The sequence below is a fragment of the Nematolebias whitei genome, chromosome 4 (assembly GCF_014905685.2).
Source record: "Nematolebias whitei isolate Nwh7 chromosome 4, NemWhi1, whole genome shotgun sequence".
NCBI lineage: Eukaryota > Metazoa > Chordata > Actinopteri > Cyprinodontiformes > Rivulidae > Nematolebias > Nematolebias whitei.
The window spans coordinates 5,894,513-5,907,212 of NC_056501.1; the positions used below are offsets into that span (position 1 = coordinate 5,894,513).

At 43.9% G+C, this 12,700-nt stretch overlaps 1 protein-coding gene across 1 annotated transcript; it reads left to right on the top strand.

Annotated features, from left to right (window-relative positions):
- The first annotated feature begins 6,820 nt into the window (after positions 1-6,820).
- Positions 6,821-12,126, top strand: LOC119408632 (protocadherin Fat 4-like). Its single transcript, XM_037675476.1, has one exon. It carries the CDS (start codon positions 6,994-6,996, stop codon positions 12,124-12,126), a length of 5,133 nt encoding a protein of 1,710 aa, XP_037531404.1. The 5' UTR covers positions 6,821-6,993.
- Positions 12,127-12,700: the final 574 nt, after the last annotated feature.

A 12,700-nucleotide genomic window follows, 5' to 3' on the forward strand; every position in this document is an offset into this window, starting at 1 on the left:
ATTCAAATAATTAGTTTGTGTTAGATTGCATAGTTCAGACAAACCGTTCATTCAACCTTTATTTATACAGGTAAGTCTCACTGAGCCTCGACGACTCATTTACAAGAGAGACATGTTTTAACAAAGAATGAAGACAACAGTATATAATCATAAAAAGCATATACATTTTAAAAATAAATGAAAGAAATTATTTATGAAACAAGAACAGCTACATTATAAAGCAATATAAAATACTAAAAACAGGAACATGTCTGCGTTGGTTTTTGCCATGAACTTAACAGATGTTCAAAGTCACTTAGAGAGGTCAAGGTCTAGAGCTTCAGATCCAGAACCATTGATGAGGGTAGGAATGTGGACTGACCGGTAAACAGAGAGCTTTGGCTTACAGCTCACTTTCCTCTTCACCACAACGGACCGGTACACAGTCCACAATAATGCAGAAGCTGCTCCAATCTCCTGCGTCATTCTTCCCTCACTCATAAACATTTGTTTAATTTTATTTCGTCATCTCTATCTGCAGGTCTTTAATCATTTTAATGCATCTGAACACATTTTAAAGTATTCCATTAAATAAGAATTTAAACATCTGTTCTGATTGTTCAGGCGTTCAGAGTTAATTAATATCAGTCCCAACAACAGTAAGTCAGAAGAGCTGAAAGGAAATCCCTTCGTATTTGTTTTAAATGATCTGAAGCTTTAAATTGAATACGAGTCTGATAAATGTTGCTGAAAGTATAAAAAGCTGTTTTGAAACAGGATGCAACAGGTCAAACTTCTTTTGATTCATAATTTAGATCAGGGGTGTCAAACTCACTTACAAAATGGGGCCAAAATCAAAACCTTTTTCAAACTAAGGGCCAATTTCCGAAACGACATCAACTCAAATCAGATTCCCAACATCTTTTCTTGGTCACAGGTTCCTCAACAAGAGTTTGATTGGTCTCATTTGATTTTCTCTGTTGTACTTTCAACATCATAATCAAAGTTTACTGAAAAAAATTCAAGAGATAGAAGTATTTTATGTTTAACATTTCACCTTGGGAGCCAGATGTCAACAAGGGCCACATTTGGCCCCCGGGCCTTGATTTTGACACATTTAGATTATCATATTTTTTTATAAAAAGGTCTCAGTCGGTTCTCTTGAATCTGTTTTCTCCTCATTATTTGTCCATACCGCATATGTTAAAAACAACTTTAGTAAAACAGAGTAAAATATTTAAAATATTCTGCTCTTTAATTATCTCTTTTTGGATGACGAGGCACAAACTTCATCTGTAAACATGTTTAATACTTCCTGTGTATTATTCATTATTTATGAGTCATTCTTATCTCTCTGTTGTCTAAGATTTTACAACCTAAAGCTCTGCTGCAGTCTGTTCCTGTAAACCTCGAGTCTCTTCAGCCATTTCTGTTGTGCATCTCGGGATGGTTTTAGACTCTGATTTTAAGTTTAATAAACAGATTAACTCTGTTCTACAAAGAGCTTCTTCCAGTTAAGGCAGATAGCTAAGCTGAAGTCAGTGTTGACCAGATCTGACCTTGAAAAAATAGTCCATGTGTAAAAGAGACGAAAAAATTAATGAATTTCACAAAAACTGAACTGCGCATGTGCAGTTAGTTTTTTTTAGCGCCATCTACTGTCAGTTTGGAGCAGCTGCATGCGAGGTGTCCTTCAAGCGCGCGCACCGGAAGCTGGTGATGGTAGGCGCAAATGAAACGGTTCTACACTCAACATCGGTTTAAAGCCAAATGTATGCTAAATTAACTAACTCATAAAATCTGTCACATGTGTATGAGCACTGTTAGTGTATTTTATAAAGGTTTTGCCGTGTTTCTGTTGAAATAACGACTTTATGAATAAGATTTGTTCCGGTTAGCATGCTAAGCTAACAGAAGCTAACCGCTAGCTAGTTGTTTTTCTGAAAGTAATGGTTCTTTATCTTTTTTGTCCTGAACAGACAGAGGTGGGAACAAGTCATTGTTTTGCAAGTATCAAGTAAGTCTCAAGTCTTTTTCCTCAAGTCCCGAGTCTGAAACTTGAAATTTCAAGTCCTTTCAAGTCTTTTTTTAACTGTTACAATTGTATGTTAAATGTAAATAATAGACTGTGTGTTATTTGTTAAATCTGTATTTATCTCAAATCATGACGAAACACATACAACTGAACTTACAAAGTGTTAAAAAAGTTATTCTAAAATTTCAGCTTTACATTGCACAGTTCCGTTAAGCTTAGCTGCAAGAATAGTCTTCTTTGAAACTATAATATTCCAGAATAAACATTCAGTTAAAAAAAATGCAAAAGCAGAACTCTATGTTCAGACAAAAGTTGCTGACAGTTCCACAGCACATTACAAAGAACCATCACAGTAAATTTATCTCCTCTCCTCTCTCATCTGGTCACTTAGTGAACAGATGTTTGTGTGTGTCCATGTGTGAGTGACAGAAACAAAACAAACACACAAACTGAACAATGAACAGGAATGTGCTCTTTAAGTTATTTCAGTTGGCTATTCTGCATTGCATCTGTAAAAGACCCAACTGGCCAAATGTCTGTCAGTCATTTGTGCACGATGAAGACGTAGAATGATGTCGCCATAGCTGTAAACTGGCTCCACTGGAGCGCTACATGCAGGCAGTGCCAAAACTCTGGTGGCCACATGAAACAGTGAAGGAAGAGTCTGCATGTTCATTGCCCAGAACAAGAAGGCGTTCTGTCCATCATGACTCTGCTGTAGTACTGGACTGTTTTGTGTCGGCGGGGGGGTCACGTGACATGAAAGCTATTAATTTTATTTCTCAAGAAGGTTTGGTTTGTTAATTTATTGATGGTCCTGAGCACAGCTGACCAAAATCAGGCTGCCTGCATCGGATTGAACGAGAGGAAGACACCACTGAATCCATGGAGCTCAAATATCCAACCTAAAACTAATTTCACCGTGGTTTTAAAACTTTAGATTACGGGTAAAATATCTAGTCTTTTCAAGTAAACAAAGTCCAAGTCAAGTCCCCAGTCATTGGTGTAAAAGTCCAAGTCACAAGTCTTTGAACATTTTTTTTCAAATCAAGTCTAAAGTCATAATATTAACGACTCGAGTCCACACCACTGCAGATCCATGCATGCAACTGTTGCACACACACTGATGGAACATTGTGTGCTGTTTTTTACACCAGATCCCTGCAATAAAGAACACTGAAGAGCGGTCCTGTGTCCCTGACCTGAATTTACTCGCACATGGTCATACTAGTGAAGAGAAACAACACAGAGCAGTGTTTCCCCTAGTTAACTTGCCATGGCGGGGTGCTCATCTCATCCATGATTTTTGTTGAGTTGGGCGGGACAGAGACATGTCTGAGCACAGCTTGTACCAACAGTTTTTGAGCAGGGTGGGGGGGTCAGCATGAGTGAAGAGGCGCCTTTAGCTTTTAACTAGAGCGCCTGTATTGCGCGTTGCTAGCTTAGCATGACACGTTTGAGTTGTGCGCTCTTTATACAGACAGTTTTTGAGTGTGTGTGTGTGTGTGTGTGTGGTGTTCAGCTTGAGAGAAGAGGCAACGTGAGTGCTGCCTTGAGCTTTTTAGCTAGAAAGCCTGTATTTCGCGCCGCTTGCTTAGTGCTACGTCCGTGCCGGGTGGTGGTGGGGTGGCGCAAGTTTGGTTTGGTAGGCGGGGTGCTCAGTTCTGTTGATGAGGTGGGGCACCCCGCTTGTATAATGGTAGGGGAAACACTGCCGAGGGTTACACATGCATTCGCTACAACCTGGCTGGACTACTGTAACATGCTTTATGTTGGGGTCAGTCAGGTTTCCCTCTCACAACTCCAACTCGTGCAAAATGCTGCAACTCGGCTCTTAACAGGAACTCATAGGTTTGAGCACATTTCACCAGTTTTGTCCTTCCTTCTTTGACTCCCTGTATGTAACAGATTAGATTTAAAATTCTCCTGTTGACCTTTAAGTGCATAAATGGTCCTATACCTAGGGATGGGGCCGATCCAGTATCCGTATCATCCTCCGATACCATCATAATTTACGTATCGGATTTTTCCGATCCATGATGCATGTCTGTGTCTGTTGAAACGTCTCCACATGTGATTCCCTGCCTGCTGCTCTTCACGTTGGCTTCAAACCATGGAATGGATTTCCTGAACGGAGGCGTGTCTCATGAAACCCAGAGTAATAAGACCCGCCTCACAGTCAGGAAATCCAGTTCATAGTTTGCAGCCAGCTACAACGTGAGTAAATACGTGTGGACTGTCTGAGCAGCACTGTTTCTAATGGCCAACCAACTTTTCATCGTAACATGTCCGCTGTGTGGAAGTATTTTACACTAAACACCGCAAGACAGCAACGTGCAATGTCTGCAGAGCAGCTGTATCAAGAGGAGAAAGCTCAGTCGCAACCTACAATACAACAAACTTAATAAACATTTGAAAAATCACCACATTAAAGAGCACGAGGATTGTTTAGGCAGGCACCACGGTAAAGTTAGTTTTACGTTGGACGTTGGAGCTGTGTGGCTTCAGCGGTGTGTTTCTCTCATTCAGTCCGGAGCAGACAGTCTGATTTCAGTCAGCCCGTCTCTGAGGAGCAGACTGAGCGCGGCTGACTGAAATCAGACTGTCTGCTTCACAGCTTGATCGAATATTTGCAGCCAAGATATAGTTTATATTTACCCTCCAGGAGATATTTACAACAGTAGACAATTATTAAAAAAAATATGAAGTGAAAAATAAAATAAAATTATATTTAAAAAAAGAAACAAAAACAGCTACATTATAAAGCGTTATAAAATACTAAAAAAAGGAACATGTCTGTGTTGGTTTTGGCCATGAACTTAGCAGATGTTTAAAGCCATTTAATCACTTTAATATCCACTTCGGTGTATTGTTTTTATGCTATTAGTGCTTAGTGGATATTTAGTTGTTTTTCTTAGTTCATATCTTAGCTCTTATTGCTTTTTTCTTTTACATTTTATACTTTTGTTGGATGTAACTGGGACCCTGTGTACATAATCTTGTTCCACCACATGTACCACATGTGGCGTGTATGACAATAAAACTCAGACTCTTGACTGACTCCGACTTTAAAGCTAGGAATAAAAAACATGTTTTGTGTTAGCAGAATTCTAACTTTGAAACTTATCCAACATTAATAAAACTTACCTCAAGTTGCCTTTTTGGACATGCATGCATATATTTGTACTGTAGAGAGGAGATTATTACAGCCTCATATAAAATCAATAATGATGATGATATCTGGATAGTATCGGTATTGGCCACAATCCAGATTTAAGTATTGGGATCGGAAGTAAAAAAAAAAAAGTGGATCGGTGCATCCCTACCTATACCCTCATACCTCTCTGACCTACTTCAACCATATGTTCCTTCTCGGGCGCTGAGATCATCTGATCAGCTGCTTTAGGTTGTACCAAGAACCAGGCTAAAGCTCAGAGGAGATCGGGCTTTTTCAGTCGTGGGCCCTAAACTCTGGAACAATCTCCCCTCCCAACATTAGACAGACCACCTCACTTTCTGTTTTTAAATCTTTGCTAAAAACACACCTGTTTTCTCCGGCTTTCACGTGTGAAATTAAAAAAAAAGAAACTGTCCAGATGACCTGACTGAAAAATGTTGGATTGTATATCTGGATTATTGAGCCTGGACTTAGTTGGTTTTGAACCAGTTTGACATGACTGTCAACAAGGAAGAGGGGAGGCACCACAGGAGGGAGTGTGCCAAAGAGACCATCTTAGCACCAACACAACTGGTTTGTTCTACTTTGGAGTAAGCTGTTGGGGGAAGAATCAGTTTTGTGTTGTGTTTCCTTAACTGATGAAGCCTTCTGGATGGAAGGTGAAACGTTTCAGCACACAAAAAAAAAAAACTGTTCAAATGACCTGACTGAAAAATGTTGGATTGTATATCTGGATTATTGAGCATGGACTTTGTTGGTTACAGTGTGATTTGATTTAGTATTTTACTGTTTTGTCTTTTTGTTTTTATTTTGATGCATTTAATTAATTGTTTGTATTATTTTTCTTTAATTACTGCCGTTGATTTTTATTGTTAGGCACTTTGGTACCAGCTGCTGGTTTTAAATGTGCGTTATAAATAAAGCTGTCTAGTTTTTACACCTGATGTTAAAGTATGTAATAACAAGGATTCAGCAGCAGATGGAGCTTTGTGCTCACATTTAAAACTTCTTTGCCGTACTGTCCTCATTCCAGACCCATCAGGACTGATGACACCTACAGTGGCTTTTTCTCTCATACATTATGACGTTTTAATTAGATTATTGTTATAATCACAAAAATACACACTGATGACTGATGCTTTTTTAAGTACAAGAAAATTAAAGTGTTAGTTGCATTTTAAATCCCACACATCACATTTTAATTCACTTTATTCTCTTAATTCTTTAATAATTCTGTTTTTAGGAGATTTCTCCTTAACCAGGTGAGTTTTAATTACTTCACAGCTCAGATGAATTATTTTACACCCTCATTAAAGAGTTGAATTCAGGCCTGAGGGGACCGAGGCGGACCTGAGGGGGGAGGGCGGGCTGTTCTGGGAACAGCCGTCCAATGGACTCGGTGATGGGAGGGAGTTTGTCCAGCTCCGGCTTTGTTTGGAACTTGCAGAGGAGCAGAGACGCGTCTGCTCCGTGACTCCGCAGGACGCGCTCAGCTCAGCGCACAGACTCTGAATGAACTCCATCCATGAGATTTATTCTCACTTCTTCAACTTTGGAATAATCTCAGAGAGCAACTTCCGTCCTGCAGACGCAGCTCTGAGGAGTTTGAAGGGAAACTTTTCCTGCAGGACTCTTTTTTTTTTTTTTCTTCTCCGTGGATTCTGAGGAGTTTGTTGGAGGAGAAGTTTCTCCTCTGCTGGTTTTCTCACCCCCTCCTCCCTGCCTGCACACTTTGTGGATCACTCAGGATGCTTTGGAGGAGTTGATGCGCCGGAGGCTGGACTGGGTCTGACTGACCACCATGGCGCATGCAGCTCGGTTCCATCGCATCCTTCTGCTTTTATTGTGGACTCTGTCCCAGTGCGCAGCATCCGGCCAGGTCCGGCACCAGTTCCAGGTCCTGGAGGAACAGCCTGTGGGGACCTACGTGGGCACCATAGAGACCAGGTCCAGCTTCACATACCGCTTCAGTGAGAACCACAAACTTTTTGCGATCAACGGCTCCACGGGGGAGATCTCCACCTCAGCTGTGATCGACAGAGAGCTCCTGCAGAGTGATATCATTAATGTGGTGGTGCTGTCCAGCCAGCCCACATATCCCACCGAGGTCCGGATAGTGGTTTTGGATATAAATGACAACTCTCCTGTGTTTCCGGATGCGTCTATTGTGGTGTCCTTTAAGGAGGACGCCAGCAGCGGGAGACAGGTGATCCTGGACACGGCCACGGACGCGGACAGAGGGACTAACGGAGTGGACCACACCACCTACAGGATTGTGAAGGGCAACGAGCAGAGGAGGTTCCGTCTGGATATTACAGTCAACCCCAGTGGGGAGGGGGCTTTCCTGCACCTTGTTTCCACCGGGGGCTTGGACAGGGAGGTGACTCCCTTCTACCAAATCCTGATTGAAGTGGAGGACAAAGGAGAGCCCAAAAAGTTTGGCTACCTGCAAGTAAACGTTACCATTCAGGACATAAATGACAACCCCCCCATGTTTGAGCAGGACCAGTATCAGGCCAGTGTGTTTGAGGATGCTGCGGTGGGTTCCAGCGTCCTGCAGATCTCTGCATCAGATCAGGATGAGGGGGCCAACGCTGAAATCAGGTACTTTTTAGACGAGGGGACACCCTTCCAAATTGACCCCAAAGCTGGCACCATTATTATAAAAGAGGGTCTGGATTATGAGAGTAAAAAAGAGTACTCCCTGACTATTCATGCTGTAGACAATGGTGTCCCCTCTCTGTCAGGCAGAACTGAAGCCACAATAAAACTTTTAGATGTAAACGATAACGACCCCATTGTGAAATTCAGGTATTTCCCCACAACCTCCAAGTTTGCCTCCGTGGATGAGAACGCACAGATTGGCACTGTTGTGGCGTTGCTCACCGTCTCAGACGCAGACTCTCCCACAGCCAACGGGAATATTTCCGTTTCAATCTTAGGAGGCAACGAGCAGAGGCACTTTGAGGTGCACACGTCTCCCGTGCCCAATTTAAGCCTGATCAAAGTGGCCAGTGTGTTAGACAGAGAGAGAATTTCATCTTACAACCTGACCGTGTCCGTGTCTGACAACGGCAAACCCATGGCCAGGTCATCTTTTGCCAGTCTGGTTATTTTCGTGAATGATATCAATGATCACCCCCCCATATTTCAGGAAACTCTGTACCGAGTAGATATCAGTGAAGACATACCAAAAGGCAGCTACATTAAAGGCGTTTCTGCAACAGATGGTGATTCTGGGCAAAATGCCAACCTGCGCTACTCGCTGGTGTCTGGAAACACTTTGGGCTGGTTCTCCATCATTGAAAACAGTGGTCTGGTTACCAGCGCCGCTTTGCTGGATAGGGAAATAGCATCTGAAATTGTGCTCAACATCAGTGCCAAAGACCAGGGGCTGCAGCCCAAGATCTCTTACACCAAACTGATAATCAACATCACAGACGTGAACGACCAAGTGCCTACGTTTACCCAGAGCACGTATCACGTTTCTCTGGTGGAGCATGCTCCTGCTGGCACTGAACTGGTGCTGCTTTCTGCTTCAGATGATGACCTCGGGGCCAACGGAACAATCCGGTTCTCATTTGATGCAGAAACGCCGGTCGGTGTCCAGGAGTTGTTTCGACTGGATGCTGCGTCGGGCCGATTAAGCACGGCTGTGGAGCTTGACAGGGAGGAGCAGGCCTCGTATTTACTCCACATCCACGCAGCAGACGCAGGCAGCCCTCCTCTGCACTCTGTAGGAAAAGTCAACATCACCCTTTGGGATATCAATGACAACAGGCCCATTTTCTATCCAGTGCAGTATTTTGCCAATGTGAAAGAAAACGAGCCTTCGGGTTCTTATGTAACAACCATCTCAGCCACAGACCCAGACTTAGGCCGAAATGGCACAGTTAAATATATAATAACTGCTGGAGACACTTCTAAGTTTCGCATTAATAGCAACCAGGGGAAAATTACCACACTTGTGCCCCTAGATAGAGAAGAGAAAACTGCTTACCAGCTGCAGGTGACGGCAGCAGATGGGGGAGGCCTGCGCTCAAACACCCAGGCCATTGTGACTGTAACTGTTATAGACACACAGGATAACCCGCCGGTCTTTGCTCAGAAGGTGTACAGCTTTGTCATGTTTGAAAATGTGGCTGTCGAGACAGTTATAGGGATGGTGTCAGCCACCACTGTGGATCTGAACACAAACATTTCATATCTGATCACCTCAGGGGATCAGAGGGGGCTTTTTGCTGTGAACAGTGCTGGTCAGATTGTAGCATCCAGTCAGATAGACCGAGAGGAGCGAGGGTTTTATCAGCTGAAGGTTGTAGCCAGGGCAGGGGTGATCACAGGAGAAGCATTTGTTAACATAACAGTGAAGGACTTGAATGATAACGCTCCTCATTTTATTCACTCTGTGGAGCATGTTAGTGCTGTAGAAAACTGGAGCACGGGTCATGTAATATTCCAGGCCAAAGCGTCAGATCCCGATGAAGGTCCCAACGGTATGGTGGTCTACAGCCTTAGAGAAAACCCCAAAGACCTGTTTCACATCCACGAGAAGCATGGCCTGATCACACTGAGTGGGCCGCTGGAGGTCACAACAAGTTCCTACGAGATTGAAGTTATTGCGTCGGACATGGGTGTCCCCCAGCTCACCTCCAGCCTCGTCCTCATTGTCAGCGTTTATGACGTCAACGACAACTCACCTGTGTTCAGCCAGCTTTCATATGAGGTCATTATCTTGGAGTCTGAGCCTGTCAACAGCAGGTTTTTTAAAGTGGAGGCCACCGACAAAGACTCTGGTCTTAATGGGGAGATAATGTATGACATCACTGGTGGCAACACCCGTGATGTGTTTGGCATTTTTCCTGATGGGCAGTTATACATCAAAGCAGAGCTGGACAGAGAACTACAGGACAGATATGACTTGGTGGTCGTAGCCAACGACAGGGCCGTGGAGCCACTGAGCGCCTCTGTTAATGTCAGTGTGATCCTAGATGATGTGAATGATAACCGTCCACTCTTTAACAGCACCAATTATGTGTTTCATTTTGAGGAGGAGCATAAAAGGGGGTCACTCGTTGGACAAGTTTTCGCAGAGGATAGAGACTTTGGCCCAAACAGCGAAGTCAGATACACATTTGAGACTCTGCAGCCCAATTTTGAACTGAACGCCATCACAGGGGAGTTGACCAGCACTCTGCAGCTGGATCGCGAGTCACTTATGAGACAAAGAGGCGCCGCTGTGTTCAGTTTTGTGGTTGTCTCATCAGACCAGGGTCTCCCCAAGCCCCTCAGAGACCAGGCCAAAGTACAAGTTTACATTCAAGACATCAATGACAACCCACCTAAATTCACCAAAGACATTTACCAGGCCTCTGTTTCTGAGTCAGCCCAAAACATGACTCAACTGCTGCGGGTCTCTGCCTCGGATGTGGATGAGAACAAAAATGGACTTGTTCGTTATCACATCATTGAAGGCAATGAGGAGGCCCAGTTTGTAGTGGATGGCAGCTCTGGACAGGTGACTCTTGTTGGAAAGCTAGACTATGAAACCACATTTTCTTATTCATTGAAAATCATGGCATTTGATGCTGGAGTTGTGCCTCTATCCTCCTCTTGTGTGCTGAGTATTAGCATTCTGGATGAAAATGACAACTCCCCCTCTTTCCCTAAGTCCACACTGTCTGTGGACGTCCTGGAGAACATGAGGATTGGAGAACTGGTGGCCTCTGTGACGGCCACGGATGCAGATTCAGGTCAGAATGCAGAAATAACATACAGCATCACAGCTACAAACAATCATGGCACATTCAGCATCAGCCCCAACACTGGCAGCATTTTTTTGGTTAAAAAACTGGACTTTGAAACACAGTCTTTGTACAAACTTAACATCACTGCGAAGGACAACGGCAGACCGCCCCGATCTTCATCCATACCTGTGGTTATTCAAGTTCGAGATTTTAATGACAACCCTCCAATATTTGCTCCTGGAGACATTTTCAAATCCATTACTGAAAACCTTCCCATCTCCGCCTCAGTCATGACCATCACAGCACACGACACAGACGCAGACATAAACGGACAGCTGGAGTACTCTATTGTTCAGCAGATTCCGCGAGGGAACCATTTCAGCATTGACCCGAGCACTGGACTCGTTTACACCAACAAGGAAATAGATAGAGAGTTCTCCAACCTGTTTGAGCTGACGATCAAAGCCACTGATCAGGCTGTTCCTGTTGAGTCTCGCAGATTTGCCCTGAAAAATGTTACAATATGGGTCACAGACCTGAACGATAATGTTCCCACCTTTGTGTCCCAGAACGCACTTATTGCTGAGCCCAACATACTGATTGGCTCCATCCTGACAACAGTGGTGGCCTCTGACCCTGATGAGGGGGCAAATGGGGAAGTAGAGTACGAGCTTTTGGAAGGGGACTCAGATACTTTCATCATGGACAGGTACAGCGGGGATATTCGTCTGGCCTCTCAGCTCGTCTTGTCCCGGCTCGTGTACACCCTCACGGTGTCAGCCACTGACCACGGCACTGACCGCAAGACCTCCAGAACAGAGCTCACCATCATCCTGGAAGGGATGGATGGGCCTGTTTTCTCTCAGCCCAAATACATCACCATTCTCAAAGAAGGCCAGCCGCCGGGCACCAACGTCATCTCCCTGGATGCCTCGAGTCCAAGAGGCTCTGCAACCAAAGTGGAGTATTTCATTGTGGCTGTACGCAGTGACGGGAAAGCTGTTGGTCGCCTTTTCACAATCGGCCGCCACACAGGAGTGATACAGACAGCCGCAGAGTTGGACAGAGAACAAGGCTCAGACCTCTACCTGGTGGATGTGTACGCCATCGAGACGGACGCCAGCCAGCCCAGAACACAGCGTGCCGAGGTGAGTACACCGCTGACCTTATTCTCTGCAGGTATCTGAAAGCAATCTCTTGTTTTGTATTGTTGGTCTGTTTTACCCTTTTTGGCAGGAAATTGCTCAGCATTTGTTTAATATAGGTTGGAGGGGAAATAAATGAAACAAGATGAAGGTTTGAGTTTGAAAACAGACTTTTTACATTTTATTATTTTATTTCTGTTTTTACTCGCTGCTTTACTTTATATTAAATCGGCCTTGTCATTTGGCTTCATAACTTTATTGTTCTTGTTTCTAAAAATATACAAACCAAAACAGTTCCACTTGAAAGTGCCTCTTTTAATATTTGAGCAGTCTGGAGATGGGAAATGTGCTGCATCTTTCTGTTCCTGCTTCTCTCTCCTCTTTATAAACTGAAATATTCTTATCAGCAGTTCGCAGGGGCACATTTTTCTAATATACCCCCTCACTGTGGGGATAAATCATTCACAGCTGTTTCAATTTCAAGACTCACAATTGTTTCCTCAGGTAGAGGAGAAACAGAGAGCCATTCTTAGGCTGTTTTCGTGCAGGTATGCGTCATCTGTGCCAGTATTACTTTGAGCCTGGGGCTGTTTGGGCGCTGGGGTGGTCTCGGGGT

Excerpts from the sequence above, each read along its gene's own strand:
- LOC119408632 (XM_037675476.1), top strand. The coding sequence starts at position 6,994 with ATGGCGCATGCAGCTCGGTTCCATCGCATCCTTCTGCTTTTATTGTGG.